The sequence below is a fragment of the Athene cunicularia genome, unplaced genomic scaffold (assembly GCF_003259725.1).
Source record: "Athene cunicularia isolate RWA unplaced genomic scaffold, athCun1 SCF_10, whole genome shotgun sequence".
NCBI lineage: Eukaryota > Metazoa > Chordata > Aves > Strigiformes > Strigidae > Athene > Athene cunicularia.
Window position 1 is genome coordinate 17,100 of NW_020799156.1, and position 20,000 is coordinate 37,099.

The 20,000-nt window shown below is 40.5% G+C and overlaps 1 protein-coding gene across 1 annotated transcript in view; it reads left to right on the top strand.

Moving 5' to 3' along the window:
• The first annotated feature begins 9,386 nt into the window (after positions 1–9,386).
• SMAD4 (SMAD family member 4) overlaps positions 9,387–20,000 on the top strand; it is a 17,507-nt gene continuing 6,893 nt past the window's right edge. Inside the window, exons 1-8 of the mRNA XM_026867006.1 lie at positions 9,387–9,753; positions 10,669–10,843; positions 11,265–11,294; positions 13,528–13,743; positions 15,535–15,654; positions 15,786–15,896; positions 17,743–17,793; positions 19,887–20,000. The exon at positions 19,887–20,000 is cut by the window's right edge and continues 70 nt beyond it. Of these exons, the coding sequence (XP_026722807.1) occupies positions 9,505–9,753; positions 10,669–10,843; positions 11,265–11,294; positions 13,528–13,743; positions 15,535–15,654; positions 15,786–15,896; positions 17,743–17,793; positions 19,887–20,000 (1,066 nt within the window). The 5' untranslated portion in view covers positions 9,387–9,504. The remainder of the gene's footprint in view (positions 9,754–10,668; positions 10,844–11,264; positions 11,295–13,527; positions 13,744–15,534; positions 15,655–15,785; positions 15,897–17,742; positions 17,794–19,886) is intronic.

Genomic DNA, 20,000 nt, shown 5'->3' on the forward strand with positions numbered 1-20,000 from the left:
CCCCCCCCCGCCGCCAAACTTTTAGTATTATTTTTTAAAAATCTCGGTGCGTTCTCCTAAAGGCTCTCCAGCCGACCTGTCCCCAGTTAAACTTTCCTCCGGTGCTTTCTTCGCTCTCTTCGGGGCTCTTATTCCCTCACGCTAAAAAAAAAAATACCCGGGGATGGTTTGGTGTGAGCCGCTTCGCGTTTAGTTCTTCCAAAATCTGCCATCTTCTTTGCCATACCAGAGAACGGTGCTTTTAGCTGAGGTTCAGACAGCGCGGGGCTGCTCAGCACAAGGGCTGGTAATTAAAGATTACTCCTTCTTTATAGTTTTTTCCTTCCCATCCCCTTTTCTGGGGGGAGGTGGTGTGTTGGGGTGTTGGGGGGGAGGTTTGTGACTTGCTGAGTAGTTCAGTCTCGTAGGTTTTACCACGGAAAGCTGATTAATTTATGGGGTAATGTAGTTGTGGGTTAGGTGTGTTACTACTTAGAGCCTAAATTGTCCGACAGCAAACCAATTGTTGTCAAATATATACGGTCGGAGCAAGGATCGTGGTGTCTTTTACCACCACTTCTCAAATTATCTCGGTTAAGAACGGTGTTGCCACTGTCAACAGGCGAGAGGGATTTCAGGCTCGGCTCTAGCTGTCATCTTTTAAATTGTGACACTCTTGGACTGTTGGTGCTTCGTTCAGTAATGGAGGTAATTCCCCGCAAGGTTGCTGAAATAGCTGTACTGCCCTATAAAACTAAACCTGTTTTTGTACTCTGGCGTCATGATAATCAGTAGGCAACTTGTCCTTCTGGCCCTCCTCTTATCTTGGCCGGATTGCTACTGGAAGGAGTTTCTTCTCACTTTGCATTCATCAACCTCTTTTGATTTGCTTGTTGCATAAGCATGCGTGTTTAATATTGATATAGAAACTTTATTTCAAAGAGCTGAAGCCTAAAGAGAAGCAGTAAGTGTCTCAAACTGATTAGAATTCTTTTTTTTTTTTTTTTTTTTTTTTTTTTTTTTCTCTTTACATAATGCGTTCAGGCGCAGCTAGCACAATAGGGATGTGAGTTTTGGGAGGTATCAACAGATTTAGTGGAGAACAAAGGTGCTGAGAGCAGATCGGTCGCCGTGCTGTTGTTAAGGTCCTGCTGGAATTTTAGGACTCTGTTTTCCTACGTTGTTAACCTTGTGAAAAACTCGGCTTTTGGTTGGGACTGGAATTTTCCATGCTCGCTTTGCCCAGAGGTGATTTTTTTTTTTTTTTTTTATTTTGTAAGCTCGAACAAATGCAGAGAACATTATCCCTGTGCAGATTACAATAAAGAACAGATGTTATCTAATACACCTATTGCTAGGGTATCGAAACATTACGTACAAGTGAAAAATCACACCGCTTCTGCCTGAGCAAGGTTTGGCTCTTCCTTTTATTGCTTGGCATAGCCACAATTGTTTCTTCTGTTTGTGAGGTTTTGACAAATTACTGTTTGTCCTTGTTGAAGGAAGCCTTCTGCAAGAAGATGGGTCTTGCAGGATAACTCTGAAGGAGGAGTTCAGGTTTGCTCTGTCGGTCTGTGGCGAGGACTCCACCACTTTGTGCTTTCTGAACTCTCCTGCCCTTTGCCAGGTGTTTATCCCCTCCTTACCCCCGGGGTGCTGGGATAAGGAGGGTATGACCTTTTGCTTGGTTGGACACCTAAGGGTGCCTTCTTGGAGGTGAGGTAGCTTGGGGGGACCCAGATCTGCGTTGTGGAAACAGATCCAGCTGTAGAGTTTGCTGCCCTTGCCACTCATGTGGTGTAACGTGCCTTAGTCTTCCTTCTCTGACCGTACAGAAGCCTGTATTGAAAAGAGGAGGGTTTTTTTCAGCTGTACACTTTCTCAGAAAGAAAAAGCAGAGAGAGGGAAAGGGGAACCAAAATGAAAAAATACAACTTTCTAGGAGATTGAAAACAAGTGCTTCAGTAGTCACATCAGCATAGTATCGCTACCTTTCTCATCCTTTCCCCCCCCCCTACACATTCCCAGACAAGATAAGTATTTGGATGTGGTTTTGACTGAACGAGATTGAAAAAAAGGAAAAAAAAAAAAACCAAAACAAAACACAACCTGGAACCTTGTGCAGCAGAAATGTTTGCTCCCTTTACAGGATCAGTCTGTTGAATTTGTAAAGAGCTCTTGAAAGCAGCTGAAGTGCACAGGTGGAAGCTGAGAGGAGTAAAGATGCTGAGAGCTGCAGTTGGGCAGCTACATCACATCAGTCTCTTCCACAAAGAAATGGCTGCTCGTGCTTTTTAACTGCGGATTTATGTTAAGATGAAAGAGTTGCCACTCAGAGTTGTCTTCAAACTCTTCTCCAGTTCCTTTTATGCTGTCATGTGTCTTAAATTTTTTGTAGCTACTGACAGTGAGATGAGCAGAATTGATACTGATGATTCAGATGCACGCACAAAAATAGTATTCTGGGGAATGTTAGCTCTTGCTGTGCAGAGAACGGTGCGAGTGTAGTATCTTCTTAGTCCTCTTTCTCTTGCTCTTTGATGCTAATTGTTCTTATGTCTACAAACATTTTGTTCCTGTTCACCCTTTGGGCAAGTAGATAATAGTCTAATGTGCTGGAAAGTATCTGCAGTTTAATCACTTATTCATATCTTCATCAAATCACGAGCTGCCTTTTGTTTTATTGGTTTATGGATTTTTCTTTATCATGTTTATCATAAAACTTCTACCACTGCATTATTAAACAGCAAAACTCTGTAGTAATGTTTTGGTGGTTAAAAGCTATCAAATGTATGTGCTGCTTTTCTGACATCTTTGTGGTTGTCTAATTTTGGAGGCAACAGCTTATGCAAGAGCCTTTCTTCTCCTTTATTCGTGTGAAATGTTCTAGCAAGATGTCAATTTGTACGCTATTCTAATTAGCCAGTTCGTTAGCATTACATTACTGCCTGGGATCAAAATGCTGGAAATCTGTGACTGGGATGGCTGTTAACTGGGAAATCATGTTCCCTCCCCGAGCATCGGTGGCAGCTTCAAGCAAACAATTCCTCTATTTTTTTTTTCTTAGATCGTTTTTTTCCCCAAATTACCTTCATATTTGCAACTTAGAAATAGGCTTTTGGTCATTAAGATATTTTATTTTACATTAATTCATTTCCCTCTTCACCCCAGTATGTGAATTGCAGGCGGTGCATCTTTCCCTTCGACATCATACGGGCACCACAGGCCTTGATCTGGCTGTGGTTTTTCTTTGTTACTGCAATATACATGTTTTAATTTCTTTTTTACTTGGAAGCTCAGACCTTGGGAGCTTTTTTTTTTTTTTTTTTTTTTCTTCCTTTTTGAAGACTGTAGTGGTAATACTTGAGTCGTGGCTCATCACAAAGGATATTCTGCCTGCAGATTTGCTGACTTGCTTAGACCCTTCTACAGTATGTTATGATGGATGGTGGCCAAGTTATCTTAAGATTCGTAGCATAGATCAAAATGCTGAATTGTACCTGGTGAATGCCATTAAACACACTTATTTGCCTTATGTTATTATCTTTAGCATCCCTGTACGTGGTTGTAACACCAGCCCTTATACTGGTATTAAAAATTCTCAGGCCTTTATATTTACATGCATCATAGAGCATTTTTGCATAACTGCTGCTAAAAATCTGTGTGTGTGTTATTTGGAATTAGAACAGTTTGGTTGGAAGGGACCTCCAGCGATCATCTGAAGTGCTCTGAGGTGACACAGGACTGTTACCTGATCCGTTTGTACAAAAAGATGACAAATCTGTCTCAGTCTTGCCGTTTAAAGGCTTCCTGAGCCCCAAATGTGTCATCTGATCTTTAGCACATGTAGAATAATTTAATTTTTTTTTTTTCTTTGATTTTTAACTTCGCAGCCTGGTTGGATTTCCATCCCAACTGTTTATTTCAGGCTTCTTGTGCACGCGGTTGCAAATCTAGCTTGCATTCTTTGCTGATCGGGCAGCGTGTGCTGCCTCTTCCCCGGCCTCCCCTGTTGGGCACCGCTAGCAGCCTTCCCCACCAGCATCTCTGGACATTCAGCCCTGTGTCTTTTCCGAGCTGATTTTACAAGACCATTTCCCTTTCTCCATCAAAAACTTTTCAAAGGGCCGTTGACTGCCCTGACACCTGCAGGAACTATTTTTCCAGTTGTGCTAAGGCTGTACTGTATTTTTAAACTTTTTTTTTTTCATTAAATACATCACTGTGTATTTTTCTGTATCTAATTCTTGGCATCTTAGCATCTTAATTCTTAGCATCTTAGTTTTTAAAACAAAGGATTACTTGAGCGCTCCTACTTCTGTGATTTGTTCTGCAAACAGCGAAGTCTCCAGGAGTGTCGCGTTGTCTCTGGAAGATACTTAGTTTGCTCTAGAAACGTAACGAATAAAATATACGCTAACAAAGTGACATGGAGGGGGTTTTGGCCTTTTGCCCATATCTTAAAGTAATTATCGAGTGGCATTTGGACTGTCACATTTTTAGACCGAGTTTCTTGGTGAATTTGATCCCTCCGCAGCTGCGATTGGTTTAAACCCTACTGTAAATGAATAAGGGTGGCGTATCATATCAGCGTCGAGCCTGGATTAACCGTCTTGCCCAAGCTGTTGGATTGCTGATTGCCTGGATCATATTCCCTGACTTCCAGCTCCATCCATAACCGCCTGGTTTGTCTGCGTAAGCGTATTATTTCCTTTTCTTGTTTGGGGTTGATCGTTCTCCCCAAATCGCAAAGTGTGGGTTTTGTGGGAGGAGAGGGTGAAGATAAGTGACTTGTGAGGGTAAAAAGTCTTCATTTAAGGCTGTTCTTAATACGTAGAAAGAATGGGGGTTCTTTTTAAAAAAATCTGGGTTTGTAACTCCTCAGCAAATTTCAACCGCGTTAGAGTAGCGGAAACGGGAATTGTTTGGAGGAAGAAATTGTTCAGATAAGTTCCAAAATTTGACAGGGGTTTAGGTGAAATCTTTGTTGTGTTTTGTTGTTTTTTTAAATTTTTTTTTAGCAGCCCCTACCCTTAGGTCTTGATTGAACTTCTATACAACTGTAAAAGCAGGGAAATCGAGTCCGTGTGTTGTTGTGGTTTTTTTTTTCTAACCGCGAAAAGCAGAAAAAACTTTTCATTTTCGAACCCCCTTGCACCTTCTTCTGACCGTGCGTGTGTGTCTGTGCGTCTGCATGCTTTTTAGGTGAAGAATTTCAAACTGAAATACACCTCAGCAAGTCTCAGGCCTTGTGTGAGACCTTCCAAATGATCGTATCTCTTAAATACCTAGTTTGCTGCCTGAAGAGTTGCTGCAAATATTTGGAAGCCATGGCTCATGCTGGTTTTGATCCTCTTGTTTTTTGGCGTGTTAAAAGCACTGTGCCAGCTTAGAATATTCTCTTGCTGGTGCAGCTGAAGAGAGATGCTGGCAAACAAGGTGGAAGAGTAATTTTCCGTTCCATAAATGCATTGATTATCCCGTTGGGTGAGATCTCGTTGGCTTTTTGTACTTTGCTCTTTTTTTTTTTTTTTTTTTTTTTTTGGGGAAGTGCTCTCCTGGAGCTCTGAGGAGCAGAAGATGCTGAACATTAAACCCTGTTTTCTAGTCACGTTAGTAAAATGATCGTGGCTTTGAGAAAGAGAATGTAGCAGTTGATCTGAGAGCAGTGGAATAGTTTGAGTCAGTGTGGTGCTTATTTTTCTTTTCTGCCCATAAGATAAATGTAAGTGCAATCAAAGCACCAGTGTGAGAGCTCAGTAATGTTACTTCCACGTAAATAAGTCAATAATATATTTGATTTTCGTTATATGAGGTAGCATGCTGTTACAGAGGTCTGTGTTTTTAGAATCTATTTATATTGTTCAGGTAACCATTTCTGGCAGAATTATCCACAGACGTGAAAATGAGGCATGTGGCACCAGTGTTGCATTTTTAATTTTAGACAGCTGCTTCATGTTTTGAATTTCATTGTGCAGGCTAAAAAGACACATCACCCTTCAGCGAGGCAGCCGCGGGGAAGTAGGATGCAGGGCAGAATTACGGTTGTTTGCTCAAGTCTGCATCAGTCTCGAAGGAAAGAGTTTCAGCTCATGGTTGCTTATCAGTTCTCTGAGATAGTGGCGCGTTCGCTACAGCTCATCAAAGGTGGCTTTAATTACCCGGCAATCTTGACTTCTTTTGTCTTTCAGATTTGTCTCCTCTTCAGAGGATCTTATTCTTGTTCCTGTATTTCAGATTTATTGCAGAACACTCGTTGTTGCTCTCTTATTTTGTAACATACCTGTTACTGAAATAAATGACTTTTCTATTACATAGAGGTATCTTCTCTAGAACTTTGTAACTTCTTAGCGTTTCACATCATCTTACCTTTTTTTTTTTTTTTTTTAACTTCTGCGTTCTGCTCGTGTCACATCATAGCAAAAGGGTGAGAAATACCTTTTTGTTCCTTGGGAGGTGAAGCTGAGAGCTCCGCTGTAAGCGATGTCTCCTGCTGCTGCTTTTTGTATGTTCCCTGACTCTTCTCTCGGCCCCTTTTCCCCCAAAGCACACTCTCACCCATCTCTTTTTCTATGAAATTCCTAGATAAAGGGAAGTAAGCAGCTCTTTGCTCAGTATATTTGGCCCTACCTATTCCACTGTAAATCTAAGCTTGAGCTGTAGTGTGGGATCACCTACTTGAGTGGGGGGGGGGACGTGCTAAGGAGCGATTTTGAAGTTTCATTCTTGCATCAAGTACAAGTTAAATCCCACGAGCGTGCTGCTGCTGTTTTGCAGAACATCTAGCTCTCCACGTCTGAGGGCATGCTGGAACCTTATCTTCAAAGGCTATCTTCTAAAAATAAAACTCATTAAGATTGCATTTTGCTTTTATTTGCACACATGAAAGTAATATAGTAAGAAGGTGTTAAGGCACTTCTTGAATGTGTGACTCAGTCAGAGATAGGCTTGTAGAGCTATTTTGTGAGAAACTAAATTTGTGGAACGTAAAAACTTGGCTGCTCTGTTCAACATACTAATGCTTCTGGTGCTTCAGGAGAAACACGTCACAGCATTTTATCAATATTATCAATCAGATCGATAGCCACTGACCTCCCCCCCTTTTTCTGGGGATCGAAACGACGAGATTAAATAGCGGATTTGTGTGGAAGGGACTTCTACAGGGAGGCTCCTGAATTGCCATGCAATTACGCACCAGCGGCGTGTAACGGGATTCAAAATCCTAAACAAGTGGCCCGGCTTTCAAAAGTGCTGAACAGTCAGAAGCTCCTATTGAGCGCAGTGGCAGCTGAGGGGTGACTCAACATTTCTGAAGATCATTCCACTTAATAAGGATTTCTTTGCTTGATCTTAGTCTTCTGAAAGTCAGCAAGCAAGATTCTCATTCATGGGTTTTAGGGGTGTAGAAGATAGAGCTGCACGTCTAATTTTAAGCATCTCTTTATTTAAAGCTCTTTTGGCTAATAGTTTTATCAAGTCACTTATTTATGATTACTTACGCATATCTATCTGGGATGCTGTTTCATATTTAAGAAAAATGATGTTCTATTCTTTTTTATCTGGCAAGCTTTTATGGATTTAGGCGAGTGCGAGTTGCCATGGAGAATGACTGGCAGGTTAAGCTTGACTTTTCAAAGAGGCTTACTGAGTTGAAGCGTAAAAAACCCTAACATTGAGGGAGAAACTTTTAATATCTAGGTAAAATTATCATAGTCAAACTTTGAGGTCATTGTTTTCCTTTAGGAGAAATTAGGTCCAGAAGCATCCTTACAAAAGAAGAAAACTATTGAAAATGGAGGGGGGTGGGTGGGGGGAAGGCTTTGCCATGTGTGGGTTGGTTTTTTTTTTTTCCTAACTATACCAAAGCATGCTGTATTAAAGTTGAAATTGGAGAAAATATTAAATAGGGCAGACTTTGTTTCCTTTTATAGTAGTGCTGGATTTGTGTTACAGTATTATTCCTTTTACAGGAAGGGAAGCCTTGCGTTCACACTGTAATTTGTGTGATGCGTTACCTTTGTAAATTAACGTCCCACTCTTATTTTTTGTGCAACTCCTTTGTTTCCAACAAATAGCTGCTGCTACTGTACCTCTGATAACATGGTAAATTCCAGCGCAGTAACAGGTCTTTGCCTGGATGTGTTCCTCAGACGATGCGAACAAACTTTTTCCCCTTAACCGTTGAACTCAAATATATTTGATTTAAATTGCTGAGAACGTGTTAGTTTTGGAAAGGCTTATATTTTAAGCTGACTCAGAAAATGTAAATGTAGTCCAATCACTTTTTATATTTTAAAAATCCCTTTGTATATTTGCTACCAGTGTCTTAAGAAAGCCAGACCCCAGAGTTGAGAGAATGGTGTTTGTGGGCGACTACTTGAAGAACCAAAGCAGCTTTTTTGACATGAGACTCCTTTTCTGTGAGTGCACAAAACCTGCTGTCCTATGTTTCTGGATAAAACGTAGTAATTAGCTTGCTCAGAACTGAGAAAATCAGGCCAGCTCTTCTTCTAATTTGTGAATTAAATGAAACTTCAGGAGGGTGAGGTTTGCTGGCTTGGAGAAGGATGACTTCACGACCAGAAACCGCTGCAGGTTCTTAACAAATGGAGTTTAAAGGCCGAATGTGTTAGGAGGGGCTTACTCCTCATCTTATATTCAGTGTAATTAAGGCAGTTCTGTTGGAGACAATTTGGAAGTGCTTTTTCAGTGACTTCAGTTGCTTCGTCTTGATCCAGAAGCAGCTGGATCCAAACAAGGAAAGACAAAGGTGCCAGTTGGGATTTTCAGATACGAAGATAGACACGATGCTAATTTACAGAAATGTGTATTAAGCTAATGGCCAGGTACAATTTGTGCCTTTCTGATTAGCAGAGAGAAATAGAGTTAGTCTGAGGTCAGAACGTAGCTGAAACTATTTGAGCAGGATTATTACATAAAGATGACAGATGATTCTGGTGTGCATTCATGCTTCTTCACTATTCAAATTGGGTTTAAATCAATGCCCCTTCATTCCCAGTCAGTATTTTCACTTGGTTTCATCCTACCAGTATAAACCATAGGAAATTATTGTCACTGTTCTCCTTTTCCTCGTTCAGAGCCTGTTCATCTAATAATCCCTACCTTTCTATATGTACATACTATGTGTACATGTATATAAACTATAATCTTTATTTAAATATTGTTACTAGGGGAAAAAAAAAAGAAATCTTATATCTAAAACTGTGCAAGCAGTGTCTTAAGCATGTTTTAGCTATCATGGGACAAGCAATGCAGTTTTTTTCATGTGCTTTTAATATCCTGCACTTAGCTTGAAAATAAAAGAAGCAAAAAGCCACAGACTTCCTTAGAAACATGATCTGCAATTTGTTAAAAACAATTCTAATGTAGATATTTTTTCCTCCTAGGTTTTACCAAGAGACAGTACATCTAACACTTAACTTGGATCATCTCTTGTTCATCAGCTTGAAAATCATAACAGCCCCCAAAACTGACATTTGATCTGAAAGAAAAAAGCTGTGACAAATGGACAATATGTCTATTACTAACACGCCAACAAGTAATGATGCTTGTCTGAGCATTGTTCACAGCTTGATGTGCCATCGACAAGGTGGAGAGAGTGAAACTTTTGCAAAACGCGCAATTGAAAGTTTAGTTAAAAAGCTAAAGGAGAAAAAAGATGAATTGGATTCTTTGATTACAGCTATAACCACAAATGGAGCTCATCCTAGCAAGTGTGTTACAATACAGAGAACGCTGGATGGGAGGCTTCAGGTTAGTACAAGTGAAAAATCAGATGTTTTCCTCCTAGTGAAGCTGGAGCGAAAGTGAGTGACGCAGGATCCTAGAGTGTTGAGGAAGAGTAGCTCTTCTCTTGCATCCCTCCTCGCCCCCATTTGTAGGCATGTTTTGTGGCTGGAGCTCTGGACTGCTGCAGTAGTTGATTATTTTTTTTCACGAGGAGCAGAAGGCGTTGGATCAGCCGTTCTAAACGAGTGTGTGTGTGGCAGTAAAAAGCAGGGTCACGTAACAAATTCGGCTGTTTTATCCTGGTATTTTCACTACAAGCTTCTGTTAGCTCTGTGTTGGTCAGCAGTGTGAAGAAAGACCCGTGATCCCTTGCTAAGGTACTCCAAGGAGTCTGCACTGAGGATTTATGTTAGCCTTACATCGTCAGTACTCAGTACCTGTATAGCTTGGGTTGTGACTTCCTTGTTCCAGGACAGCTGTCATGTTTGCTGGCTAGCTTTCTGTCTACCCTAGAAGCATTTATTTAATTTATTTATTTTTTTTTCCAGTATAATGGATTGGCATTCTTCTACTTGTAAATTCCTTATAGTGTAGCTTAGTGCCTCGTTCCTCTTCTTCTGGGGCAAAGCTCCTTCATCATCCATGGTGGGGAAGGTGACCATACATACTACATTAAGCACAAATTCTGCTTCTGCCATTTTGTATCCAGTATTTTTTCTTAAGAATCACAGTGTTGACTTAACCATAGCAAAACCCTAATAGAAATTTATTTCTGTTGAGTACAGAACTTGGGTAAACTGTACACCACCTTTTTTTTTTCATATTTTGATGATGGAGAGAGGTTGTGTTGTTGTTTGTCCTCTTCCAGCTTTGCTCCTCACTAAGTAAAGTGAAATGTCTTGCTACTTTCCCAATCAACTTTTGTGTCTGACTTTTTAGGTGGCTGGTCGCAAGGGATTCCCTCATGTGATTTACGCTCGTCTTTGGAGGTGGCCTGATCTTCATAAAAATGAACTCAAGCATGTTAAATATTGTCAGTATGCTTTTGACTTAAAATGTGACAGTGTCTGTGTAAATCCTTACCATTATGAGCGTGTAGTATCGCCTGGCATCGGTAAGTAGACTCTTGATTTCAAATGGAACAGTGGGAATGGAATGTAAAATGTTTTGAGTGTAGAAAATGCAGGCCTAAATTAGAAACATTAACTTTTAATGGTCTAATTATAAACTGCTCTCATATGCTCTTGTCTGTCTTCTTAATGGAATTATTCTTTTACCTTTATTCCAAATTTGAAAGAACAGCTTGTGGCTTCTGTTTAAGCCTTTCTGTTGGCTTTGAACCCAGTGCTTACAGTTGATGTGTATCCTAGGAGTAACTTAACGTTGAGGCTTGTGTTGTGATGGAGGGGGTATAATAAATATGTAGAGTCTGTAGTACTAATTTGTAAAGGTTTATAAAGTAATGTTCAAATATTGTTGAAGATCTCAGTGTATATAATCCTCCACACCCCCTTTTCTTTTTCTTCTTTTTAAAGATCTCTCAGGACTGACACTACAGAGTTCTGGTAAGTAGTTCTGTTTACTCTTGCATTTCTACAGGCACAAACTGTGTTAAAACTCTTCAGTACATGCACAGTTTATTCCTGTGTGTCTCCCCGTGAATTGCTGGGGTTTCAACCCCAAGCCCCAAATTAAGGTTGATGTCTGGGTGATTCCCACAGCCCTTCCCAAAGGGGCGGGGGGTGAGTTTGCCTTTAGGCTTCCCCCCAGGGTGGGCGGCCTGGCAGACAGAGCCGTTGGGTAAAGGAGCCCCAGGGGTCCCGCAGTGAGTAACCCAAGGTCAGGTGTCCCACGCAGGGATAAAAGCTGGGACCCCTCGCAGGAGGGGCAGTGTCTGTGTGTGAGGTGGGTGCCCTGTGCAGAGTTCCCTGTTGGGGAAGGACCTCCCGCCTCCCTGGGACTGGGCTTCAGTCAGCTCTGGCCTTTCTAAATGTGGGCTGTGCAGAGATTCAGTGTGTGGCTTCCTTGGTCTGATGTGTTTGGCTTGTTGACTCGGTTGTCTCCCGTCCCTTCTATGGGAGACTGCATGTCACCATTTATCCCACCCACTGTTGGTCGTGCGGTGTCGTTGTTGGGGTCGGTGTGATTGATGTCCATTATGTATAATCTGACTGGTTTGTACCCCCAGCGCTCACCCATGTGCTGACCCTTCTGTATCAAACACAATTTGGTTATTGGTTCATCTTTCTGCTGGCTGTGCCCTTTATGCTAGGCCTGATCATTGGCAAAACACCTTGGGAGGGAGTATAGAGAGCAGATGGAAATGCATTTGTCTCTCTGATTTTAAAAATCAGCTAAATAACATATGAGAGGCGAGCATTGATAAATTCTTTAAACTGAGGCTTCAGCTCAGCTAGTAGGTAAGTTCTGTTTGCATTGTCTGCAACTTTCAAACCCCAACAAACCCCCAAAACCTCGCTGTTGGTTGCAGCTAATTGGGAAGAAAAAAACCTCAAACCCATCAAAAAACCACCCAAGAATGCATGCATCTGTGAGATGTACTAATTAATTGAATTGGGAATAATAGATGCTTCTGATTTAATAAGTAGTTTAACAAGAAAATTACAGAAATTCTGTATTTATTATGCAATTGAATGAAGCAGTCTAATATTCTTGCTCTCCATGAAACTTGAGAGAAATTGGACATTAAATGTCCAATGAACATTATTCAGAAATCTGACATTGTACAGCTGGTAACTGCTTTATCTCAAAACTGAGGGTTTTTTTTTTTTCCCCTCCAGAAGGAATTCATAGAGAAAAATATCTGGGTAAATCCCATTTTTTTAGCACAGTATTAGAAGAATTCAAGCACAAATGACTTAAAAAAAAAAACCCAACCCAAACAACCCATCAAACTGTTAACTTCCCAAGCTTTAACTTGTGAGCTCACCTCTGCTCATTTCTATTGTTACCTGTGTCTTCTGAAAAATGATTTTTCTTTTTTACAGACTCAAAGCTTATTAGCCAGCAGTTAAATACATAATAAGTGTTTCCTTGTCGTGCTACTCTTTTTGCAGCAGGAACCAGAATGTCTGTCAGATTTCAATATATTTAAAGCTGCTTTAAAAATGAGCATGGGAGCTAATGTAGTGTAAGAGTTTTACTTGAACATGCTCCATAGGAGATAAAGAAATAAACTCTTGTAGTGGCAAAGGTAATAATTTCCTTATGCTCTATGTGCAATATTCTGAGTTAGTTGGCTACGTTGTTAAGCACAGAGTGGTGTGACGTTGGTTTTGAATGTGAATTTGATGTTTCTGGTCAATTTGAATGGGAGTCGCTTAAGGCATGCGTGAAGTTCTTGGTGCTGTGTTCACGAATTTCATTTTTCACAGGGGCTTTATTTATGTTCATAATCTTACACTAGGAATTGGTTTATTAGCTACTGCGTTAACATCGAGTTAGGTGCTTGACAAAAAGCACCTTTTTCCTTTTTATTAACCATGAAACCAAAATGCTGTTGGAGTCTTACTGCTGTCGGACTAAACCCCTTGGTTGATAGCAATAAGCAAAATAAACAGTTTGCTTTTCCACCCAGTTATGCTTTAAAATTTCCTGCTGCTGACTCGAAGCGTTTATTTGTAATTTGTGCTTTGGCAATGTTGATAGAGGTTAAATCCTCCCTCCCCCCCCAGTAGTTTTAATAGCGTCGTTATGGCTTGAAAGTAGCAATGCAATTTGTAGTTAAACTCAGAAAATAGATTTGCTTTGCCTGTTTAACCCTTTGCTTCTTCACAGCTCCATCAAGCATGTTGGTGAAAGACGAATACGTTCATGACTACGAGGGGCAGCCGTCGTTGTCTTCTGCCGAAGGCCATTCAGTCCAAACCATCCAGCACCCACCAAGTAACAGGGCATCTACAGAGCCTTATAGCACCCCAGCCATGTTAGCTCCTACTGAGGCTAGCACTACCAGCACCACTAATTTTCCCAACATTCCTGTGGCTTCAACAAGTAAGATCATCGAGATTACGTGGAAGTACTAAACCGAAAACGTGAAAGCGCAAAGCTGATTTTTGCCGAAGTAGACCTTGTGTTGGAACTGTGCTGCTGCCACGCCACGCAGCACAGGGGATGGTGATACCATCTAGGCAGTCTCCTAAGCATTAACATAAGGTTTGAACTTGGAGTATCATTTGAGTAACTCTTCCTGGCGACTCAGTCTGGTTTTTTTTTTCAGTGACACGTGACGCTACGTGAGTGTCACAAAGCTCTTTTGGTTCTGCCAAAGGTGCAGTGGTACTACATTAAAATAATTGGCCACTAACAAAACGTCATGGCTGTTGAAATAATTCCTGTAGGAATGGAAGAATTTTACTATTTTATTAAGACCAGCAAGCGGGACAACAGCTCTACTGTAAGGTGGCAGTATCGAGAGATTTTCAGACAACTCTCTAGTGTTCCACAGCTGACAAAAGGAATCTTCCAGTTTTGATTATTTTTATAATGACCCACCATACTAGCAAAGTGACAGCCCTCGTTAATAGTTTCACAAATCCGTCGGAGTGCTGCACTGAAGTTTTTTCTTTCTTTTCCATCTGTATTTGGTACAAGTGGAAGAGTGTGGTTTACCCACGTCAAACCTCACACTTCACTCCAGCAGGATGGTAAAGCAGTTAATTACACAGCGTCCTGCAGCCCTAACGTAGGGAAACCTTGAAGTTTGGAGGGGTTTCACGTAATCTTCGTCGCTTTAAACATCAAAAATGTTTGCATGTAATGCATTTCGTGGTATCAAATCTGAATTACGGTGGCGTGGTGTTTTGATAATGTTCTTTAATTCCAGCTCGCAACTTTTTGGCTAAAATTAATGATAGTTTTGCCAAGCTGAGATACAGTGTCTCTGTTTGTCTCCAGCAGAGAAAAAAAGGGAATGGCAGTTTAATTGTGTTGCCTTTGCACAACAGTTAATAGTCATTAACTTCTCATCGGTGCTACAGTTGTTGGAGCCAAGTGGACAGGGGAAAAAAAAGCTCATTTTCAAGTTCTAGTTCAAGTTTTCAATGTGTTCAATTCTGCTAGCCACACCAGTTTGAGAGTGCAAGTGTACTTGTGAACCTGCTGATCAGTTTAGTGTTAATGGCTGAGCTGAAGCCTTTTAAAATCAAATTCTCTTAACCTGTTCTGAAATTATCTGTAGTTTTCCTTTATAGCTTAGAGAATTCTTGAAATATTTATTTGGGAGAAAAAAAAAAACAACCCAGGAAGGAGTCCAGTGATGTATGCAGCTCTATTCAAGCACTATTTTAAAAAATAAAATACTGTTCAGTGTGTTTTGGAGGAATGTAAATTTAAAGGCAGCGTCCTCCTCAGGAACAGTAGTTACGCTGAAAATAAGCAATTTATTGGGACCTGCTGTTGGCCTGTTTGGATTCATACCAAATCTACTCCAGCTCTGTCGGTCAATAAAACCTGTGACATCTCCTCTTCTTTCCTTTCAACCTCCAAAATGAGATGTGAGCAAAACAAAAGATGCCGTTGATAAACAGAGTTCTCTGCATACTTCTACTCCTAAAATATTAAGGGTGTCAGAGTCAAAATTAGCTGATGCAGAGCATCTTGCTTCACGTTTCCTAAGACGCTCTGGGGGGTGGAAAAAAAAAAATAAAATAACTGAAGCCAAACTTGTAGGAACTTTGTATTGCAGTGCCCTTAGTTGGGTGTATTTTCCTCCCCAGTAGTGCTGAGCTCTTCTTAATTAAAATTTTGGAACGTTCATGAATAGGTAGTGTGTTTTTTTACCAGGTCAACCTACCAGTATATTGACAGGTAGCCATAGTGATGGACTCTTACAGATTGCTTCAGGGCCTCAGCCAGGAACTCAGCAGAATGGGTTTACAGCTCAGCCAGCTACTTACCATCACAGTGAGTATATACATACGTGCACTCTTCTTAGTTTTCTAAAACCAGTTTCCAAATGTTCAGGAGAAATAGAGGATTAGAAGGGAGATGCTGAAAAACTGCCTTAAAAACCAACCACTCCTTTCTTTTTCTAGATAGTACTACAACTTGGACTGGAAGTCGGACAGCAGCCTACACGCCTACCATACCTCACCACCAGAATGGCCATCTTCAGCATCATCCACCTATGCATCCTGGACATTACTGTAAGTCATCACTTTATTTTCAGTTTTTCTTGAACGTTGGGTGCTCATTTGTGGTTATTATTTACCCCCAAATCTTTTTTTTTTTTTGTTTTTCCCCCCCTCATTATAGAACTACCATTGCCGTGTTTAGTATATTCTGACAGTTACATATGAGCTTGATAGACTTTTCTTCACTAAAGCAGCAGAGATTAGAAATTCTGATAGCTATAGTGATGCCATCTGCATTACAGATGTCTTACTATACCTAGCAAAACTAGCATTTCTTTTCTAAATCTCTCTTTTTAAAACTTTGCAATCCTGTAGTAAATATTTCCTGTGTGGAAAAGGAAGTTGATTCGGCATCTGTTGTCTGGATATTTTTCTTTCAAAACTTGGAAGTTCCTGGCTGTTTTTATTTTCGAGAAATTTTAAATACGTGTCTTATTGAGGTAACGATCTACATTAAGCTTTGGAAAACGTGTGTCCATGTACACGAACCGCTTTATGAGAACTTTGTGAAAGCTCGTGCAGTAAAGTCATTGCCAATAAAGTGGTGTTGCCACAGCCTGGTTCGTGAGTACATTTGACACACAAACTTGAAAAATCTTTGAAATCTACAAAATAAGACCACAGCCTTTTTGTTTTAAGGTGTGGAAGATGGGAAAGGGGCGGGGGGAGTGATCAAACTTCTAGTGTGTCTGGCACAGCGTATGCATGATAAGATTATAGTGCAAAAAAAGCCCCACCCAAATTCAAGTTTTTTGACATTTTTATTGCAAAAAGGTAGAGCGGTTCTTTATTTTCTGGTACAGTACTTAACCAGATCACCTGTTTCCAGCAGTCATTGTTAGCGGAGGGGAGAATATACCGTGAGTTGATGGTAGAATGACTTTTCAGCTTGTTTCTCTCCAGAAAATTGTGGTTTCCATACCACAAGTATCTAAAGTTTCATTATTTTGTTCTGTTAAGATCCTGCTTCATTTCTTATTTGTCAGAAATACAGGATGTAAAAAACTTTAATGGTGCTGTAGATACTCTATAAATGTTTCTCAGTGCCTGTATCTTTCCATAATTAATATTTGTAACTGGCTGGTGATACCACACAAAGCTTTTCTTGGCTGCTGCCTTTTCTCACTTCAGAAAGTTGCATGTTTTGACACCTACCAACGTTGGGCCTGTTTTGACATCTTGTTGCAAAAGCTGCTGTTACTTATAATACTATGTTTAAGTCTTTCCTTCTTGTTCTCTGCTGCTTCCAAGGGACCTAGTTAGTTTATAAAAGTGGAGAGAATAAACTGACCGATACCAAGACCACAATCAGTATTTTATTTTTTTTTTCTCTTTAGAAAATGAGTTCTCTAAGGCTTTTTCCATCTTCAGGGACTGTTTCTTGTGGTCAAGTCCACAGCCTGCTGGGCAACTTGTTTTGTGATTGGTGAAACTAATGAAGTGTGGTTTCTGACAGATTTATATCACATATATCCCATGTCTCTGTACAGTGATTCTCTTCTTGCCCGACTTGAGGGCAGATGTGAAGCCTAAGTCCTATTTTTATTACATTTCCATGCTACATCTGGTTTGTGCTCCCTGCTGGAGCTGGGTCTGGCCTGAGCAGCATGCAGCCTTTCCTCCTGGGATACTAATGGAGCGCTTTGCTCGACTTCTGAATTTTTAGGAAACCTCTAAAAGTGTAATTCCTCTGTGGGTATTTTCCTCCCCTATCAGATTTGGCCAATTGATTCAGAAATGACTGGGATTTGTAACATCTGGCATCCTCATAAGTCTTTTTTTTTTTTTAAGAAAACAAGTTAAGAAAGAAAACTTTATTTTTCCTTGTGTAAAACAAAATGCATGTTTTCTTTTAAAGGGCCAGTTCACAATGAACTTGCATTCCAGCCTCCTATATCAAATCATCCTGGTGAGTAACATCTAAGACGTAATGCTAAATGTTATGAAAAATTTATGGTTTGAGTCTGTCTTTTTTTTTTTTTTATGTATGAAGTGCTGTGAAATTTGTGAGTGGTGTATTCAAAAGTGCAGGAAAGGAGAAGAGAAACCATTTTGTGATGTCTTTTTTGAATTCGGACCTCTGTTTTGAAATAGTGGTGTACTCTGTGAACGGAATTGAATTTAGCTGCCCAAATCAAAAATTGCAGTCCTCAAATCCACACTGAGCTGGTTCCTATCCTAGAGGTGTCTGAACTCTGACTGTCCTCCATCCTCAACTTCGCAGCGTGCCTGAATTTGTACTTCTTGCCTCCTTAGAAACATCATGGAGCTTAGGTCATGCCAAAGCCCTCTTGGATCCATAATCTAGGAGTCCCTCATTGCAGCCAGATACCCTCAAAGATAGGTGTTGCCCTTAGAATTTTGGTGCTGAAGTTCCTTGTTGGATCTTTCCATTCTTTCCAAAAATCTTCATTAGTGGTAGAAGTTTGTGAAACAAACAAAAAAAAAAAGTCTTGTCTTGTGGTACAAGCTAGCTCCATGCAGGTGCAAGGTGATATATTCTCTTTTTAACAACAGTAAAGCTGTTCCCTGCACAAGGTTTGCCGCAGAGTTGAAAAATCTAAAAGTTTAAGTTGTTTATTCATTGGCCAGTGACTAAATCAGTACCAGAAATAAAACTGTTGATAATTGTTGGGTGAACTTACCTGTAGCTAAACTGTATTTATTACGTATTACTGAGTATGTCTTTTTCACCCTGTTGATTCACCTATTGATTTCACCCCCTTCAGTCCTCGGAGACACGAGTATTTATTTGAAGATTAAAAAAAGGCATTCAGGCACCTTATTTTACTCTTTTCTAATAAAACCAGAACGACAGTTTCTTAAGCTAGGTAGGTGTGTGCAGTTTGTAATGAACAAGTACTGCTTACGGCACTGGGAGAGCTTTTTTTCCTGTTGGCTTTCCCAGCCTGTGTTTAGGTGCTATCACATTAACTCCTCAGCTTCCCCTATTTTGAGTATCCTGTAGGGCTGATTTTTCTTTATCCTCCCCAACAAGCTGCGTGTTAAATGGGACAGTCAACAAAGAGTCCCCCAAATCTCCAGTGATTTTGAGCTTATGGCAGCTTTAGGTTTTAATCTGAAGAGGGGGAAACTCTTTAACACTTCAGAGCACACGCAGCAAGCTGCTGAAAGTTTTGACAAGCCAGTTGCTCCCAGGTAGCACGTGAGCAGCTGGTACGCACAGACACAAAATCACTTTTGTGTGCTTTGCCAGCTTTTCCAGCTTACTTAAGTGTTTGGATTTCAGTAGCATCTTCTTAGGGAGTCAGGGTTTCCCTTCCTCACATGATAGCTTCTTCCAAGTACCATCTTCCCTTTGTAGCCAGTTTTTAAAACAATATGAGTTAAAAGGCATCTCTTTGCTGTTAAAACACACCATTTTGTTCTGCTCTCTTGCTTAATATTTCCTTGTTTTCTCCCATGCCTGCCATTCTTGTGTGCAGACAAGATCAGTATGTGATCTTTGATGTTTTTTCCCCCGTTGCCCTGCTTTCCCAATCCAGTTTGCTTTGCAGGGAGGATAGAGCAAAGTGGCTTCACCTAGGAGGTAGTTACTCTTATATCTTAAGCCAGACCTATTTGAGAGTTAGTTTTTCTCAGCCTAGTCATGAATAGGCACATACATGTTAGTTCTTTATGCTGAAGGAGGGCAAAATCAAGCTATAGCCTTGAGGTGCAGGGATGTAGACGGTTTACAGAATCTAACTGGAATTAAAAACTGTACAAAGACTTGTAAGATGGTAACCACAAAAGCCCCTCGCATTGATGGGGGCTCAGATAAAAACCAACAAGCCCGTGTCCGTTGCAGCAGGCAGTATTTTTCAGTGCTAGCAGCCATGCCTTTGTCTCGCTGAACTTGCTTATGTGACCGTGCACTCTTACTCTGAATGCCAAATGCAGTTGCAGAAGGGCTCGATTGATTGTCTGGAATGGGTTTATAGGTTTTTTTTGTGTGTGTGTGTGTTTTTTTTGTTTGTTTTAATTTTATGTATCTTTTAGCTCCAGAGTATTGGTGTTCAATCGCGTATTTTGAAATGGACGTGCAAGTTGGGGAAACATTTAAGGTCCCTTCAAGCTGTCCAATTGTTACTGTGGATGGATATGTGGATCCTT